This window comes from Gamsiella multidivaricata (genome assembly GCF_025024155.1).
Source record: "Gamsiella multidivaricata strain RSA 2152 chromosome Unknown BC939scaffold_100, whole genome shotgun sequence".
Classification (NCBI taxonomy): Eukaryota; Fungi; Mortierellomycota; class Mortierellomycetes; order Mortierellales; family Mortierellaceae; genus Gamsiella; species Gamsiella multidivaricata.
Genome location: NW_026251808.1, coordinates 95,003 through 111,112, shown reverse-complemented (window position 1 = coordinate 111,112; position 16,110 = coordinate 95,003). Strand labels below are relative to the sequence as shown.

The 16,110-nt window shown below is 48.9% G+C and overlaps 6 protein-coding genes across 6 annotated transcripts; 3 read left to right on the top strand and 3 right to left on the bottom strand.

Annotated features, from left to right (window-relative positions):
• Positions 1-523: 523 nt before the first annotated feature.
• BC939DRAFT_466762 (uncharacterized protein) lies at positions 524-1,103 on the bottom strand. The gene has a single exon (XM_051557682.1). The coding sequence runs from the start codon at positions 1,022-1,024 to the stop codon at positions 812-814; it is 213 nt and encodes a 70-aa protein (XP_051407266.1). The 5' UTR covers positions 1,025-1,103; the 3' UTR covers positions 524-811.
• Positions 1,104-2,103: 1,000 nt separating this feature from the next.
• Positions 2,104-2,964, top strand: BC939DRAFT_532985 (uncharacterized protein). Its single transcript, XM_051561682.1, has 3 exons — positions 2,104-2,257; positions 2,372-2,486; positions 2,591-2,964. Exons 1-3 carry the CDS (start codon positions 2,149-2,151, stop codon positions 2,877-2,879), a joined length of 513 nt encoding a protein of 170 aa, XP_051407265.1. The 5' UTR covers positions 2,104-2,148; the 3' UTR covers positions 2,880-2,964.
• An 856-nt stretch (positions 2,965-3,820) lies between these two features.
• On the top strand, positions 3,821-8,014 carry BC939DRAFT_507639 (P-loop containing nucleoside triphosphate hydrolase protein; the record flags this gene model as incomplete). Its single annotated transcript, XM_051560905.1, has 10 exons — positions 3,821-3,868; positions 4,020-4,103; positions 4,209-4,323; positions 4,417-4,891; positions 4,986-5,420; positions 5,508-5,737; positions 5,823-6,885; positions 6,982-7,531; positions 7,629-7,828; positions 7,927-8,014. 10 exons carry the CDS (start codon positions 3,821-3,823, stop codon positions 8,012-8,014), a joined length of 3,288 nt encoding a protein of 1,095 aa, XP_051407264.1.
• Positions 8,015-8,149: 135 nt separating this feature from the next.
• BC939DRAFT_16229 (uncharacterized protein) lies at positions 8,150-9,064 on the bottom strand (the record flags this gene model as incomplete). The annotated part of the gene is made up of 1 exon (XM_051550303.1): positions 8,150-9,064. A coding segment is annotated over one exon (597 nt), but the record flags the coding sequence as incomplete, so codon positions are not given.
• A 2,169-nt stretch (positions 9,065-11,233) lies between these two features.
• Positions 11,234-12,477, top strand: BC939DRAFT_507637 (uncharacterized protein; the record flags this gene model as incomplete). The annotated part of the gene is made up of 2 exons (XM_051560904.1): positions 11,234-12,150; positions 12,246-12,477. The coding sequence occupies 2 exons, from the start codon at positions 11,234-11,236 to the stop codon at positions 12,475-12,477; spliced, it is 1,149 nt and encodes a 382-aa protein (XP_051407262.1).
• Positions 12,478-14,248: 1,771 nt separating this feature from the next.
• On the bottom strand, positions 14,249-15,181 carry BC939DRAFT_496854 (uncharacterized protein; the record flags this gene model as incomplete). The annotated part of the gene is made up of 2 exons (XM_051559699.1): positions 14,694-15,181; positions 14,249-14,618 (listed from the first exon to the last, which is right to left on the bottom strand). The coding sequence occupies exons 1-2, from the start codon at positions 14,996-14,998 to the stop codon at positions 14,249-14,251; spliced, it is 675 nt and encodes a 224-aa protein (XP_051407261.1). The 5' UTR covers positions 14,999-15,181.
• Positions 15,182-16,110: the final 929 nt, after the last annotated feature.

The window sequence follows — 16,110 nt, the reverse complement described above, 5'->3', positions numbered from 1 at the left end:
GCAAAAAATAACTCACATGGACATGAGACTTTAGAATCTCATAGAAATCCATAGAGTCATCAGATCCTTCTCGAAACGTGCATAGTTGTGGACATAACACCGAGGTATAATCCTCTGAGGTTCTGGAGCAACCGAATGTAGGAACGTGAAGTCATGAAGAAAAATGATTTGGATTTCTTGTTGGTGATAGCCCGTTGCAGTAATAACATTACCTTATACTTTATGTCTATAGATGTCTTGAACAGCCATCCAGGGGCATGAACAAAGTCGAGGTGGTAGCAACATGGACGTAGATCCAGAAAGCTCTAGCTCTCCGTAAGCTCAAGCTGCGGTCGTAAGCTTTTCTGCATGTTTTCATTCTTTAGTTCCGTCCAGACCCCAAATTGGGATCGTACTGGGACCGTACTGGGAGTGAACCTTCACATTTAGGTCACTTCCTAATACTCCAAGCCCTAGATCGGGGCTATAAAAACCCCTACCGAGAGCATAATAAACAAAACTCATACTCAGGTACATAAAACATCACATACACACCACACCGATTGGGTATTTATTTGTATAAAATCTAATAGTGAGCTAGAGGTTCTCAACAGTACCGTTCAGAATCGCATTGAGGTCTATGAAACATGTTAATGAATAGCATATCCAAATTTCGCTGCAGTCCAATATTGCCGCCTTAAAACAGTCCTGAGACTATCTTTGACATGATCCTACATGGCACCTAGGGTGTCTTCCCGGTTGGCGACCTTCAGATGCCACTCCCTGGCTTCGGAACGGTCCTGGGAACATCCTTGCCAATATCATACATAGTTCATAGGCTGTATTGGGCATCAACATGTCCCTGGTCGGCAGCCTTAAGACACCACTCTCTGGCTTTGGAATGGTCACGCGGAACACCCATGCCACAATTGTACATGGTACCTAGGATGAACTGGGCATCAGCGTGTCCTCGGTTGGCGGCCTTCAGATACCACTCCATGGCTTTGGAATAGTCCTGGAGAACGCCCTTGCCATAATTGTACATGGTACTTAGATTGTACTGGGCACCGGCTTCTCCCTGGATGGCGGCCTTCAGATATCACTCCATGGCCCTGGAATAGTCCTGTGAAACACCTTCGGCAAAGTAGTACATGCGACCTATGTTATACTGGGCACCGGCGTGTCCCTGATTGGCGGCCTCCAGAAACCACTCCATGGCCCTGGAATAGTCCTGTGGAACATGTGTGCCATAATAGTATATGGTGCCTACGTTGTACTGGGCACTGACTTCTCCCTGGTCGGCGGCCTTCAGATACAGCTCCATGTCTCTGACTGGCGAAGATTGTGAGTTACCCAGAATTGTAGATGATGCTGAGGGTGCTGGATTTATAATCCTTGAAGACTCCGCGCCTAAGTCATTCCCTTGGGTTTCAAGCACTACATCCAGGACAATGTCTGGGTAGGTACAGATTCGAAGCGGATTACGGCTACATTTTGATTATATGTAGGAAGTGTTAGCAGTGGAGGATAAGATGAAGTTGTGGTGTGGTCTTATAAATACAGTAGAAGGCGTGCGTTACTTAGTTCAATGGTAAATTACAATTCAAAGTTCTTGTCTGTAAGAAAGGAAACAAGTGTGCTTCCGTTTCGTATGTACAAGGCGTTCTTAAAAACCGTTAAGACGTCGTTCCAAAGAATGATATACTCCCTAGTACTGCTGTCAAGGCGAGGAGTAATGCTGACTGTGTCTGACAATGGAGCAGAAATCATTGATGAGTTGCCTCTGTGGACAGCGCGAAACACCTGAGGATGCCCTTGGGGCCTAGTTTTTGGCATGTTTTGAAAGAATTTCTTCTGACGAGGTTGGATAGGAAGGAAAGCAACGACTAATCCACATCCAAGGGAAATAAGAATTTATTGTGCTTGGCATCGAGGGCGAGGTGTGGCAGCGCATATTGCCCTTAACGTACTCATAAGCGCGCCTTAAATTGCACCGAAAAAGAATCATATATGACAGCCTCCGTTTGCCACCAATTTCTTCAAGACTGATCGGACTGGTCAGCTGATACTTTAGCCTTGAAACAAGTGAGCAGGTATAAAGTCTTTGGTTTGCTTTAAACAGCGCCAGGACAAACAACAGCGGACAAGCTATAGCCAACTCTCTCGACCATGCCAAAGATCATCAGCAACAGCATCATCTCTTCGTCCGACAATCGGGAGGAGGCGCAGGGCCTGCATTCATACTACTGTCTTTGCAGCGAGTTCATTCTTGTCATCGGTAGGAATCGATGAGGATAGGATCTGGAAGGAGCCAGTGAAAACGACCACTAGCGATGATGGGATGACTCTAACCAGATACATGCCAATTGCTTTTAATATTGACTTGTTGTAGATATCGAGCTAGGACAGCTACCTAGACGGGAGACTGATAACGCTGTGATCGTTGAGAACGCGACACGCATGTATAGATTGCACGCAACACCCACAGAAACCAAGATCATCAAGAGGCAAGTCTGGCTATGTTCGTTCGTCTTTATTCAGTACAATGACCCTTTTTTCTGCACAATCTTATTAACATAATTACTTTTGGATTGTAACATGAACTTTCCAGGGGCGACAAATTCGAGAAACAATACCGTTTGCACTGTCCAAGATGTAACTTATTGATCGCATACGAGACAACATCTCAGCTAAAGGGGGGACCATACACCTACATTGTCCAAGGTGCGTTGAATGAGATCCAAGGAGTACCCCACGATGACTGGGAACTGGGGCTACCGGGCCAGGAAGAAGAGGATCAGAACATGGAACATGAAGACGCGGAGATGAGATCGAGAATGGCGGGTAACCAGGATGCAGCAGCGAAGGCAAGGGCGCTTTTAGCAGCGTCGTCGTCATAAAGCAGGAGAGAGAGTCTGAAATAGCATCAGCATCAGCACCTTGTACCATGTAAAGTAGTATCAATGAACAAGAAAGAGAGAGAACAAATATCTGATGATAGCGGCCTGTTGGGAGACGAGTTCGGCTTGAGATGGGTATGAGTAGACCACATCTCCATGCATTTACTTTGAAAGCGAATTTCATGTGCTTTCCCCGCGCGAAGTAAAGTTTTGACCCGTCGATCTGACTTTGGCCCACTCACCCCACAGAGCGGCCAAATCGAATAAATGTTCCAATCGACCGGGGCCGAAAGAGACGGACGGGCAACACGCTTTCCACCCACCCCACCCGGCCACAGACGAACTTGTTCGCTTTACCGTCCACCCAGAAAAGACATCTCTTCTTCGGTTTTGTCTGCTTCCTCCATTCCTCTGCTTCCCTTCCTCTCTTCCTCACCTCTCGTCATTCCGCTTCGATCCAGAAAACCAACAAACCCTCATCACGCATATTCATTCTTCATTTCGCTTCACACCTCACGACCCGAACTACGCACCTTGACTCTTCTTGCTCCTCTCTCATTACTCGCCAGCCTGAACAATGGTCAAGTCCGTCACGGTCGCCTTCCTACCCCTGCGACATTGCCTCATAAACCTGCCGAGCGCCTGGACAAACGCGCTGCTGGACCAGGGCAAAGTAATTATTCACATTTGCTGCTCCTCGATCGTGCCTGTCTTCAATCGCATTGCAGCTTACAGTGCCTTGCCCTGAACACTAACTCCGCCTCTCTGTCCCCGATCAGCTCTCTCAAAATGTCGTATTAGAGCTATCATGGCAGGACGGATCCACAGAAAAAAAGTCGTATGTAGGATGGAGTGGTGGAGCTTCCACAGGAGGGACAGCTTCAGGTTCGGCAGTTCCAGCACCACCAAGACCGGGTGGGAACACTGGAGACACGATCGAGATGGATCCGCAGTTCGGACAGGCAATGGGCTTGAGAGCCGGACAGAAGGTATATTAGCCGAGTAGCAATAACGACCACGGCTGGTGTCTCCCGAATCCGTGGAAATATTTTTATTCTTTCAGGAACATGTGCCGATTTGATCACTGTCATGACCGTCAATCTGGACTAACAGGAAAACCGTGTTCTTTTACTACACCAGGTGAACATTGACTTTGTGAATTCAGTTCAGGACGGTGTCTCCGTGAATGTTGCACCATATTCAGAGGATGACTGGGAGATCTTGGTAAGAGTCAGCCGATTCCTCCTGTTTGCCTTGGTATCGGATGATTGAGCCGCTTGTTAATCGAGCGTGTGAATCACTTTCTAACCGGCCGTAATGACATCTTAGGAATTGCACGCAGGATATGTGGAAGACCAGATGTTGAACCAGATTAGGATCCTGTATCCAAACCAGGTCTTTACTATGTGGGTCAACGGACGGACGTTGGTCCGTCTTCGCGTTCGTAAGTCTCTATAGAGCTAATTTATCATGCATATCATACGAGCGGAGCCGTTAGTCACACAAACTTACTGAATATGCTCTATGGATTATCTAGTCGATACCAACCCTGCGGCACCATGTGTGAAATTGGGCGCCAATGCCGAAGTCATTGTAGCACCCATGGTCCGCAAGGCCAATAGCAATGCAAAACCTTCCGACAACCAAGATCTGTCGACACATGTTCAGAAGGTCACACAGGCACAATGTTTGCGTGCCTTGGCGCTGGACGAGTGTTCAGATGAGCTGATCGAGAGTATTCCCGAGGAAGGACCGTTTATGGTGCTGATCCATCCAGACAGCTGGATCGAAGCAGATTTGACTAGCCAACCAGCACTCCGTATCTCCAAAGTCATCCCGCCTCATGCGGAAAAGGCTACTGATGATGAGACGAGAGATCCTGAGGATCTCTTAGTGGGTTCATCGGCTATTTATGTCAAGGCGATTTCGTCGTACAACGTCCCTATCGGTCACGTCGCCATCTCGAAGCAGGTCCAGGACGCTCTTGACGCAGAGAACTTTTCTATTGTTAGGTACAAATCAAAATCTTTTGCGTTATATTTGAACACGCAAGTTCACCAGCAGCCCATATTCTAACAGCAGATTTTTTATCGTACTGTCTGATAGATTGTCAGAAGCGCATATTCATTCGGTGCAGATTCCAAGCGTCACTCTTCGGCCAATTTCTACTACAGGAGCAACATCTGCCACACCTGCACCACTGAAACTCCAGCCAAAGTCGGCGAACCACAGTTCTGAGAAGACAGCCGTGGCAACGAATCTGATCTCAGTTTTCAAAGAGTGGATCGAGTCATTACCCGATAACCAAGCTGTCATCCTCAGCCACGGCTCTCTGCTTGTTATTCCACACGGCGACACTATGCAATCATTTGCGGTTGTCTTCCCTACAAAGTCCTTGCCGCCAACACAGAGCCATTCACATCAGGAAGAGACTAAGCATCAATCCGAACCAGAGGCGTACAGCGTTTTGACCAGGATCCAGTTGGTCCAGCTCAAAGTTGAGATTGGTCAGGCACAAGGAATCAGTCATGTCTACAAAAAGTAAGAGGCGGAGATACTATTTTTATGGAAGTGCTACAATGGAAACGCGAAGAATCATTGACCGAACGCTTTCATTATGTCCCATAGAACTATCAATCATATCGCGGACACTCCTGCAGCACTAGGAGGCGTTACTCAGGTGTACACAAAAGCTGAAAAATACCTTTTGACTTGTCTCTCAAAAATCGAATTGCGTGATGCCTTTGCGGTTCCCAGCCTGGGTGGATTTCTGTTGTGTGGACCTCATGGATCGGGCAAAACAGTCGTTGCGAGGTCGATCATCCGCAAACTATCTCAAAACATCGATACTCTTGCTTGTAGGTCGAACTTCTTGACGCGAAGGTGTTTAGGAACAATAGCAGTATCAGCATACAATGTAATTAACACTCTATTGTTTTCTAGACTGCGTAGAGATCAACTGCGCAGAGTTTGCAGAGGACCGATTGCCGGTCTTGATGACAAAATTCCAGCAATGGTTCGATACTGCTGCATTCCACTCGCCTAGTATCCTCTTTCTTGAAGATCTGGATCGCCTCATTCCAGCCGAAGTTGAGCACGCAGACTCGTTCCGCTCACGACAAATCGCTGAAGTATTTTTGCAGATTGCTTCGAGAATGTGCAAGCGTTTCGATCGGATCACAATTGTGGCGACGGCTCAGCAGCAGGTCTCGGTTCACCCTTCGCTAATTACTTCTCACCTTTTGAGCGAGATTATCCGCCTAACGCCACCAGGAAAGACAGAACGCAAGGAAATGCTGCAAAGTTTAATGGAGACAGGTCCGGCCATTCTGCAGCGTTCTTTGCCTCAGATTGACCTGGTTTCTGTCGCATCAAAGACCGAGGGCTATCTGGCGGCCGATCTGAAGGCGTTCCTGGAGAGGACCGTCCACGAAGGAGCCGTTCGCAATATTGCTGCCCAGGTCGCGAGAAGCAAGGAGGAGGCTGCAGAAGCCTCTCATTCTTTGCCTAATGGCAGTGCCAAGGCCATTGAGGCAGTCTCAGATCTCAATGGCGTACCTGGATCGTCTTCGGAGGACGATTTTATGCTGACGCAGGCAGACTTTTTGAAGGCTCAGGAGGGCTTTGTACCCAGCAGCCTACGTGGTGTGAAGCTGCAGAGTTCAGCAACAAGCTGGTTAGATATTGGAGGACTGAATGAGACCCGAAAGATCTTACTTGAGACACTGGAATGGCCTACAAAGTATGCCTCGATCTTTTCGCAGTGCCCATTGCGATTGCGATCTGGTCTTTTGCTGTTTGGCCATCCTGGATGCGGAAAAACGCTGTTGGCATCAGCGGTGGCGAAGGAGTGCGGACTGAACTTTATCTCTGTCAAGGGACCCGAGTTGCTGAACAAGTATATCGGTGCCTCTGAGAAATCTGTCCGCGATCTGTTTGAACGAGCTCAAGCGGCCAAGCCCTGCGTCCTATTCTTTGACGAGTTTGACAGTATTGCGCCCAAGAGGTAAGCACAGTGAATGATCATTCTGCGGTATTCTTCGAGTAGGAGATGAAGGAACACTCTTTGACATACTTTTTTACCTACGTCTTGTTAAAACAGAGGACATGACAGCACAGGAGTGACGGATCGTGTGGTCAACCAGATGCTGACCCAGATGGACGGTGCTGAAGGTCTGGATGGCGTCTATGTACTTGCAGCTACTTCTCGTCCTGATCTGATCGACCCAGCACTGCTTCGTCCAGGTCGTCTCGATAAGTCTCTGCTCTGCGGCATGCCAAACCTCCAGGAACGCTTTGAGATCTTGACATGTCTTTCTCGCAAGATGGAAGTCGCTGAAGATGTGGATTTGATGGAATGCGCTCGTCGCACGGAGGGATTGACAGGAGCAGATTTGCAGGCAGTGCTGTACAATGCGCATTTGGAGGCGATTCGCATCGCTATCGAGAAGGACGAGGCGGTCAAGAAGGAGGGCCAAAACAGCAATGGCGGACCAGGTGCTTCTTCCTCTGCGGCCAGTGGAACAGAATCGAGAGCAGACAGCAAGATGATGCGGTTTGTTAGCCTGGGCGGAAAAGGCTTTGGTGGCAGTGACAAATCTGGTCAAAAGACAAACTTAACCTTGGCCGAACGTGGCCATATCTCACAACGGGTGAGTCTAGTTATGCTACTCATGCTATTCTTGACGTCTGAGTAACTTTGCATTGACTGACAAGTGTCTTTGTTAATCCTCATTGGATCGTAATTAGTTGGGACTGATTGCCAAGGGTATGAGCGCAGCCAGGGAAGTCGCGTCGACCGCAGCAGGTGACTCTGTCTCTGGAGATGGAGTGGCTGACAAGGCTCCTAAGGGGTCTCGGCCCATTATCACGCACGAGCACCTGGAGGTGTCCCTTACCAACACGCGGTCATCGATCACTCCCGAGGAGAGCCAGCGACTTGACCTCATGTAAGTGCTTTGTGCCTATTCACTATTAGAATATTTAGCTTGGCCTATGTTTGATTGCTGACGAACTGCAAATGTCTTTCTTCTGGCTGGCTACATAGCTATAAGGAATTTATGGGTGACCGCACTGGTGAGATGTCGAATGGAACAGGAAGCCATGAACTCGGTCAAAGAACTACTCTTGCATAGTCAGGCCAATATCCAACACATAGTAAATAATGGTTTTTTTTTCTGCCAGCCTACTTGTTTTTGAAGTCAGCTTTGAGAACATAGCCTGAATCTTTTACTCATCATGCGAAAAATCGCTGCAGGGTGAGAGACAGTGGTAAGGTAGCTGCTTATGAAAGCGGTACCCCATCTGAAACTGGGCAAAATGTCATAAGACAGCTTTTTGATTTATTTGTCGGTCGAATATTTACAGAAGTGAACTGACGGGGCAGAGTGGGATATATACACGGAAGCAAAAAGAAATGTAAAAAACGCACTGACATACTGTCTGTTACAGAAAAAAAGTTTGGCGGGAACAGAAAGGAGAAGAAAAGAGAGATTAAGAGAGGGAAAGAGCGGTCCACAGGATACATTGGCTCTTCCTCCCATCCTTTGACGCGGTATTGGGATCCTCGAGGTCCTTGCATGCATATTTTAACAGTCGCAGGTGTAGGAACATTCGCATCCAACTCCCGATCCCCGACAATCACACGCAGTTGAGTGCTGCTGGAACGACCTCTCTTGGTTATGGAAATCGACCGAGGCTCGTCTCTGGTGCTGCATCTTCGCCCTCTGAGAGCCGGACGACGACCCTCCCAACCCGAATCCCGCAGGCTGCATCTTTGGTGATGCGGTTGTGTTCACGACCGAGGATCGTCTGATGAGATAGGTCAAAGGAGGCGAGGTGGCCGAGGTGCCAGTCCTGTCCCCGTCCTGTTCGGCAGTGCTGCTCATGGTCCGCTGCTGTTGCTGCTGGAGGAGCTGGTCAGAGATGGCAGGGGTCTGCTCGGAGTGAGGAGGTAGCTTGTAGCGAGCACACTCCTCGCAGGAGCAGGAGGAGGACCCGACGGCGGAGGAGAGGTTGGACGTGGAGATGATGTTGTGGTGGATGGTTGAGTGCACACACGAGGGGTGGCGGTCGATGAAGAGATCGTTCATGGTTGTGGAACGGAGAAAAATGGGGGTGTGAGAAGGAGTGGAGAAGAAAGCGGTGGCGGGAGAAAACAGTGAAGAAGGAAGTGCGAATAAGTGATAGGCAGAGATAAAAAATAGTCGCCAGGCGCAAGACGGTGACCACACCCTTCCCCGCATTGACCGTTGATAGGAGGACAAATCGCCTGCTGCAGTCTAACAGGCAGCACCATGCGCTTATTCGGATCGAAATTAGCCCATATGTCCAGTCCAAGAATGGCTTGGCTCCTTCTTGGGTGGATGCCTGACCAGTCTCCAACCCTATTGGAGAGAGCCGAAGCTACCGCCTCTCTGAGACCCCCTCTGGCTTCGGAGCCGGTTTCTAAAGCCTGGCGGGTGACAGGTACGGAACATACCCCGTCTACTCGGTAACCAACCCGCGCCTGGCGTCGATGAAACCACGCCCAGTCAGCAATGTTCTTCGTTCTCCCGCAGCAAATCGCAGGGCTGTGCACATTGGAGCCTGACCAAACATGGCACGCATTCGTGCGCTTCTTTACAGCCTGTGCTGAGGGCTCAATGGGGCAGGATGGATGAGGATCTACATAAGGCCCTACCCCTTTCTTGTTTATCGCTTGTTGAATGGATGTTGAAGACTGGTATTGGCCATGTTGAATCGTTGCCTAATGCATATTGAAAGCGATGCGTCATTACCTTCCTCGCTACTGGAGCTAATGGAACACCGGGCCCCGTTATTTGCCCCAGCTTCTGACTCTAACGTTGATGGGTAGCAGTGACGGCGAGTGCAAACATGCCGCGGAAGCATACCAGATAGCGAGTTCGGACGTTTGATTATACAGTGTACGAAAAGTACAACGGGTTGGTTAACCTAGTTACCATGTCTGTTGGAGATCCAGAGTGAGTGCGAAGGCGTGATCGGTAGAAATTTGTCTGGAAGACGATTGAAAGGAGCTGTAGACGCGTGATGCTATGAGTTATTGAGAACCGTCGACGATCGAGTTGACCATCTCTCTTTCTTCCTTTCCCGACACAAGCATTTAAAACACCCACGTTCGGATAGATTGACAAGCCCTTCGGCGCAAGCAATAGAATGACCACGATTACACCGTTGCTGGAAGTTGGGAATAGGACGCGAGTGTGCCATGAAAACCACGCGCATACATGCACACGTCAAAGCACTCTTTTTCATTCATGCCAGAGCAGGCAAGTATGCACGCGTGAGCACCTGTTCTCAGTCAATCAGTTATTGCGCAAAAACATGTATATACGTCGTTTTTCTATCCTTTATTCCGTATTTGCTAGAGAGTCGTGGGCGTCCTTCCAACTTCCTTAAATAGCGCGAGTCCATATCGCCAATCGGTGGAGAGCTCTCTAGGACCCATCCAACCAGTATCGTTCGTATGATTCTGTGACGAACCAGCCTTGTTGATGCTTGAAATTGATGACCCTCCTCAACCCTTGACACCTCGTTCTGTCAACTATCGCACAAGGCGAAAAATACAGAATGAGGCCCCAAGAGGAGGGCCGACCTACACACGCTTGGAAGGATGGAAATTGTTAGCTTGTGTCATCACGCACGCTCGGAATGTTGTTTCAAGGAGTCGGCACCATGGAGCCAAAGGACTGGTAGCATGCTGTACAGAAACTGCACAAGTATGCTGGTCCTACGGGGCCAGAGGCATTATGGTAATACGGCCATCCACGTTCGTTGAAGACGGGATGCCTCGCACGCCCAGGATCTCCAACCAGAGGATTCTCGATCCGAGCAGGTGTTGAACCAGGCATCGATGAAGCGAGCATCATGGTTCTGGTACGCCGAGGTGATAGGGTAGTATTAAGCGCAATCCATGGCTCGATGACTTGGCGTCGAGTAAGCTAGAGGACCCGCGTTTCAGCGCATGTCCTGTGCCTCTAATCACTTTGAGCATATGGCACAGGACCAACCAGCAAAACCTCGAGGCAGCTCTTCCAGTGTCTGTGAGAATCAATCAACACTTGGCAATGTACTTACTTAATGAAAGGAAGATGGGGTTATTTTCGCGCACAAAATCTTTTTCATTCCTGTGTGGCTTGGAATTTTAGAATTATCTGTGCGCATTGACCGACACGATCAAGAGATGTTGGAATAAGAAAAAGGTATCGCTCCGAGCTTTGAACCCCAACAGCCCACAGGCGATCAGTTTATGCTTGGCGATGTTGAGGTTGTCAGGGATTTCAAAGGGGACAGGGTCAAAGGTTAGCAATGAGAAAAGATGGTGCTGCGTCATCATGGAGGAAAAAGCTTGGGGACTTATGATGAAATTTCACTTCCGCCTGCCACACCCACTCTTCAGCGCTTCAGGACATCAGGACATCATGCCACGTCTGGAGAGAAATCATCTCGCGAGCCACAACCGGCACAAAGTGCACGCGTTCTTTTATGAAAATGATTCGTCGGTCTGGGGAGACATACGATTGTACTCGCAAGCGCTGCTTTCCTCACCAACTCGCTCATATAATGGGAAGAGTGCTGCCTCTGAGTATCACAAGTGCATTGGAGTAATTGCACGCTCACCCGATGTCCCCAAAGATATCAGCAATGTATCCAACGAGCTACGTCAAATGCGGCGAACAGTTCTTCAGAGGGCTTTTCGGAGAGCAGAACACGACCTCTGGGAGGTCGATTCCCATACAGACCTCAATGATCTTGTGGAGACAGAGGGTATCCAGGATCAAGTCCGAGAGAAACGAAAGACAGTGAAAGATTTTTACGAAGGCGAGGAGAGCTCAGGAATGGGCTCAGCTGACAACGACGAGGCCGATGACACAACAGAGGATACGGCAGAGGCGGCGGGGGCAGAGGAGACCGAGAAGAGCGATGACGAGCCCCTCAACGTCGCCGTCGACAGCAAAGGGAGGATGAAAGTCCCGGTCAGGACGTCCCGCCAACAGCTCGGCCCCTTCGACCCTCCGCCTCCCTCGAGCGACAGCTCTTACTCGCCGGGGGAGACGCCGGCGGAGACGACGGAGGAGTTCCTTTCAGTAGGGGTCCAATTGGACCGCCTGGTTGGCCCAGGCTGTAAGTCTTCTACGCTCTTCTGTGAGCACTGGCGTCTAGACGACTTCAATATCTCAGCCATCCTGATGAAGCAGCGCCGGGCCATGGTTCAAAATCAAGCCTCATTGAAGTTAAGCGATGAGATCCTGTAAGTTGACATGTATTTGTGCAGAACCAATGTGGCATTGACATTTGCTATCATCGCTCCGTTTCTAATGTTAAGATATCTTCATATACATACAGCCAACTCAACTTCGTCTTCACTCAGGGGGCCCTGGCACAATGCTTGCCCTCACACGTCATCGCCTGTCTACGTGCGGCGACGCTACAGGAGTCGGTAATCCCGCCAGAATTCTTGACCTTCTGCTTTGCGGCCATCTCACAGCCATTGTCGGCTCTGGACGCGGAGATGATTCTAAGGAATTCGATTTTAGGACGTTTTCTGAGAACGCATTTGATGTCGGGGCAGCTCTGATCGTCTACTGTGTATGAGGGCAAAAAGGAGGGCAATGAGGACACGTTCACAATGAACGTGGTCCTGCCCTGGGTCCTGGCGACCTTTGCTCAGGTAGACCATCTTGTCTACCGGTGGAGGGGGGACCAGTTCGTCCCTGGAACGAAGATCTGCATTGACGGCCCGAGTGAATTCCCTGACTTCTCAGTGAGCTTCAGCTTAGGCACCTGAGAGGCTTATCTCCTCCTCATGGAGGTGAAGCCATTGGGAGCGCCTAAGCAGTTGGTCACTGAGGACGAAGTGAAATTGATGAACATGATGAAGGGTGCCTTAGACTCCTTGCTCGAGGCCGGTTACGATGTGACAGTTGCAGGGGTTTTTGTGCAAGGTGAGTGATTGGAATTTCATCATCAGTCCTGTTGTTTTCTTATTGCTAACTGACTTGATACCCATAGGTTGCGAGGCGCGAGTCTTGGGGATGTCTCTGGAGCATGAAGCGACGTATATTGTGAAGGAGCATAGGCGTTTCCGTAGCCCATCCAAACCCAATGAGCTCCCACTTGCGATCACGATGTTGCCGGTTTTGGAGCGGCTGTAGGTAAGGCTTCACTCTTTGAGAGATGACTGTAATCATCAGTAAGTCAGAATGCCTTATTTACGAGAATGACTCTTTTTTTTCTTTCAAGACGCGAGTTTTGGCCAATTTGGAATGTCTCAAAGGCTGTAAGCCTGCTGGTCCATTGAAGACTGAACTCTGTCGCCCTTCGTTCTACTCGGTGCCAAACATGATCCCCGTGGCTAAAGCGCAGGCTCCTATTTCTTCGAACTCACGTCGCCCGTCGACTTCTCATGTTGTTTCGAGTCCTCTTGCGTCCTGCTCTAAACGTAAAGGGTCCGCTACGTCGCTAAATCCCAAAGCCTCGAAGTCCTCTTCATTCTCAAACCCAGGCGCTCCCCAGAACAAGAAAAAATAATGAAGTTCACACGAGGACAATGATATCTAATTGCAGCTCTCAACCTCCTCTGCCTCAGCAAATGCTTGGATGCTTAGATATTGACTGTGTCAAGATACTAGTTGCGTTAGAATCCTAATTGCGTTGAGGTCTCACATTCCTTTATTTCTTATGTTGCATCGACATCTTGCTCGCCGTCCAGTTTGTGCTACACTTGTTCTATGTCAATGTTGTGTTTCCATACTTGCCACAATAAGCCCTGCAGTTATCCGTCCGTATTTCGCAATAACATTTTCACGGATTTAAGCTCTCACTGACCCTTACTGCCTCTAATTAAAGCCATCTCGGCCATTGCTGCTAATAAGCGAAAAAAGGTTATGTCGACGCGCGGGTCACTGACCATCAGCACGCGCTTGTGACACAAGAATGTGGTTGTCACAACGGCAGGCGTCTCAGCTCAAGCTTGTGCTGGACAACTTTGAAGACACTGATATCTATGAAGTAGAAAAAGACGTTGACCACAGGGCTAGTATAATTACGCCTAACACAAATGAATATTTGGTCAAATAGAAGGGCTATTCCTCTGATGAAAATACATGGGAACCTGAAGATCATTTTATTGAACGATGATGCATCAGTGATTATTGAGCTGAGCATCATGCCGCGCAACAAAAGTCAAATAAGCGAGCATACGATGACACGGCAACAGACACCCCTGTCTGGTCATCCACACGGCGCAAACGATCTCGAAATACACGGAATATCGTACTGCATAAGAGACAACTAAATGCATGGAAATTAACGAGCGTAAAAAACAATGCTTTATTGAAAATAGTTAGTCAAATACTTTTACGACGCGCCTTGGGCTTGACTTCACTACTGTCACCGTTCGCCTCGCAATTCCGCTTGATTGCCTGTAGAGAAGAACTTGGCTCAGCGCCAGCCTGCACTTCGTCGTTCGGCTCTGATTGTTTCTCTGCCGCCTCCGATGGATCACCGAACAGTGCAAGCGTCCCTCGCAAGTCGGTCACGAGTACCTCTAATCGCTCAATCTCTTGTTGCAAATTGATACAACACTGCGCGTAATGGCGATCGGAGAAATTCCGACAGCAGCGCAAACGCATCGCTCGCTCTTCCAATTCTACTTGTTCAGATCCTCGTTTGGTGTGGCAATGCGCTCGATATAATTCAGACTGATGACCACCATGTCTGATTGACAACGCATGTGCTCACAGAAGCATCCTGATCGCCCTCTCCGTTCTCTTGATGGCATGATCGACGTACGCCTTGATCTTCAGCTCGACCTCCGCGCTGAATCGGCCTAGGACGCGTTGGGGACGCTCGGGATGATCTCCAATCGTGTCTTCGAACGAATACCATACGCGCTCCACATTCAACTCTTGCGTCGGATCGTCGTACCAGACATACGGACTGTTTGGACGTGAGTGGCTTCGGTGACACTCAAAGTGAAGGTCTTCGCGTACATCCTCTGACGGCCCAATTGGAGTCTCATCCCCGCCTTTAACGTATGGTTCGGTGATGTGAGCAGAAACAGTGTCGTTGCTGTAGAGGAAGGAATGCATTTTCATCAATGTTGTGGAGTGATATGGATTTGTGAACTGAAAGAGTGTTGTTGTTTGTATGGGAGGTGAAGGTGAAAGAAAGAATCATCTGGTTTTTAACGACGCACAGGTGTCTGATTGGAGTGTTTTGGCCTTGGTTACCCACGCAACGTATGCAGAACCACCTCAACATCTCCACCTTGAAGGAACTATCAAAACACTCGGCTCGTCTACCAGAAATGGCTATTAGAGTAAGGAAATGGTGTTTAAGTGGCCTTTTATTGATGAGATAGATTGATTTATTTTGTTCACACATGCTAGCTTTCTACCTTGATGGAGTTGACTGCAAGGATCAGCCGATGACGCTGAAACGGCCTTGTTAATGTCAAGCCTAGGCGCAGATTCGTACAAACTGGTCCGAGCATCTTTCTCACACAGAACTCCAGCTAATCCTTCATATTATACTTGGCTTAGGCCTGAGCATCTTCCACAAGAGGAAGATGTTCATGTATCGGAGTCTACCTTCGTTGCCAATAACGTGTCATACGTTGTGAAGGAACTATTGTCCACCGACGGCCAAGTGGTCGTGTTGTAAGTGACATACATGTCTTTCACACTTAAGGCATTATTTGAACTATGACGGGCAATCTAACTCATCTAACTCTTCGTTCTTCTTAGCCCAAACATCGACTGCAAGGAACAGGGCTACAGGACATCAAAGCAGACCGTCCGGACATCTCAGTTAAGTTTCATGATCGGTCTCTGTTATTTGGAGAGATTACAGGGCCAAGACAGAGATACGACTGCCGCAAGGTGAATTGGGACCGCTACAAGTTATGTCGATATGGGGAGGCCATGCTGGATTCTGGAAATCAGTTTGCCCATTGCTGGAGGTGGCTTATGGTAGGGGCGCATACATACGTCTTAAGGCTCAATGCAGAGGAATCTACTTACTTGAGAACCTCGGCAGATTTACCATTCCCACTGTGGCATAGAGCCATATAACATGCTGCCACCGCGTGTATTTAATTAGATCCAGCGAGTCCTATTAATTTACTTAAGCCACCGAGTAACATATAATGTTCTCAGTGGATTAATACTTCGCACCCACCGACGTTGTAGCGATTGCCACCCTTCTG

Excerpts from the sequence above, each read along its gene's own strand:
- BC939DRAFT_466762 (XM_051557682.1), bottom strand. The coding sequence starts at position 1,024 with ATGTACAATTATGGCAAGGGCGTTCTCCAGGACTATTCCAAAGCCATG.
- BC939DRAFT_532985 (XM_051561682.1), top strand. The coding sequence starts at position 2,149 with ATGCCAAAGATCATCAGCAACAGCATCATCTCTTCGTCCGACAATCGG. Across the intron at positions 2,258-2,371 it reads CGAGTTCATTCTTGTCATCG|ATATCGAGCTAGGACAGCTA; the intron begins GTAGGAATCGAT and ends GACTTGTTGTAG. Across the intron at positions 2,487-2,590 it reads GAAACCAAGATCATCAAGAG|GGGCGACAAATTCGAGAAAC; the intron begins GCAAGTCTGGCT and ends TGAACTTTCCAG.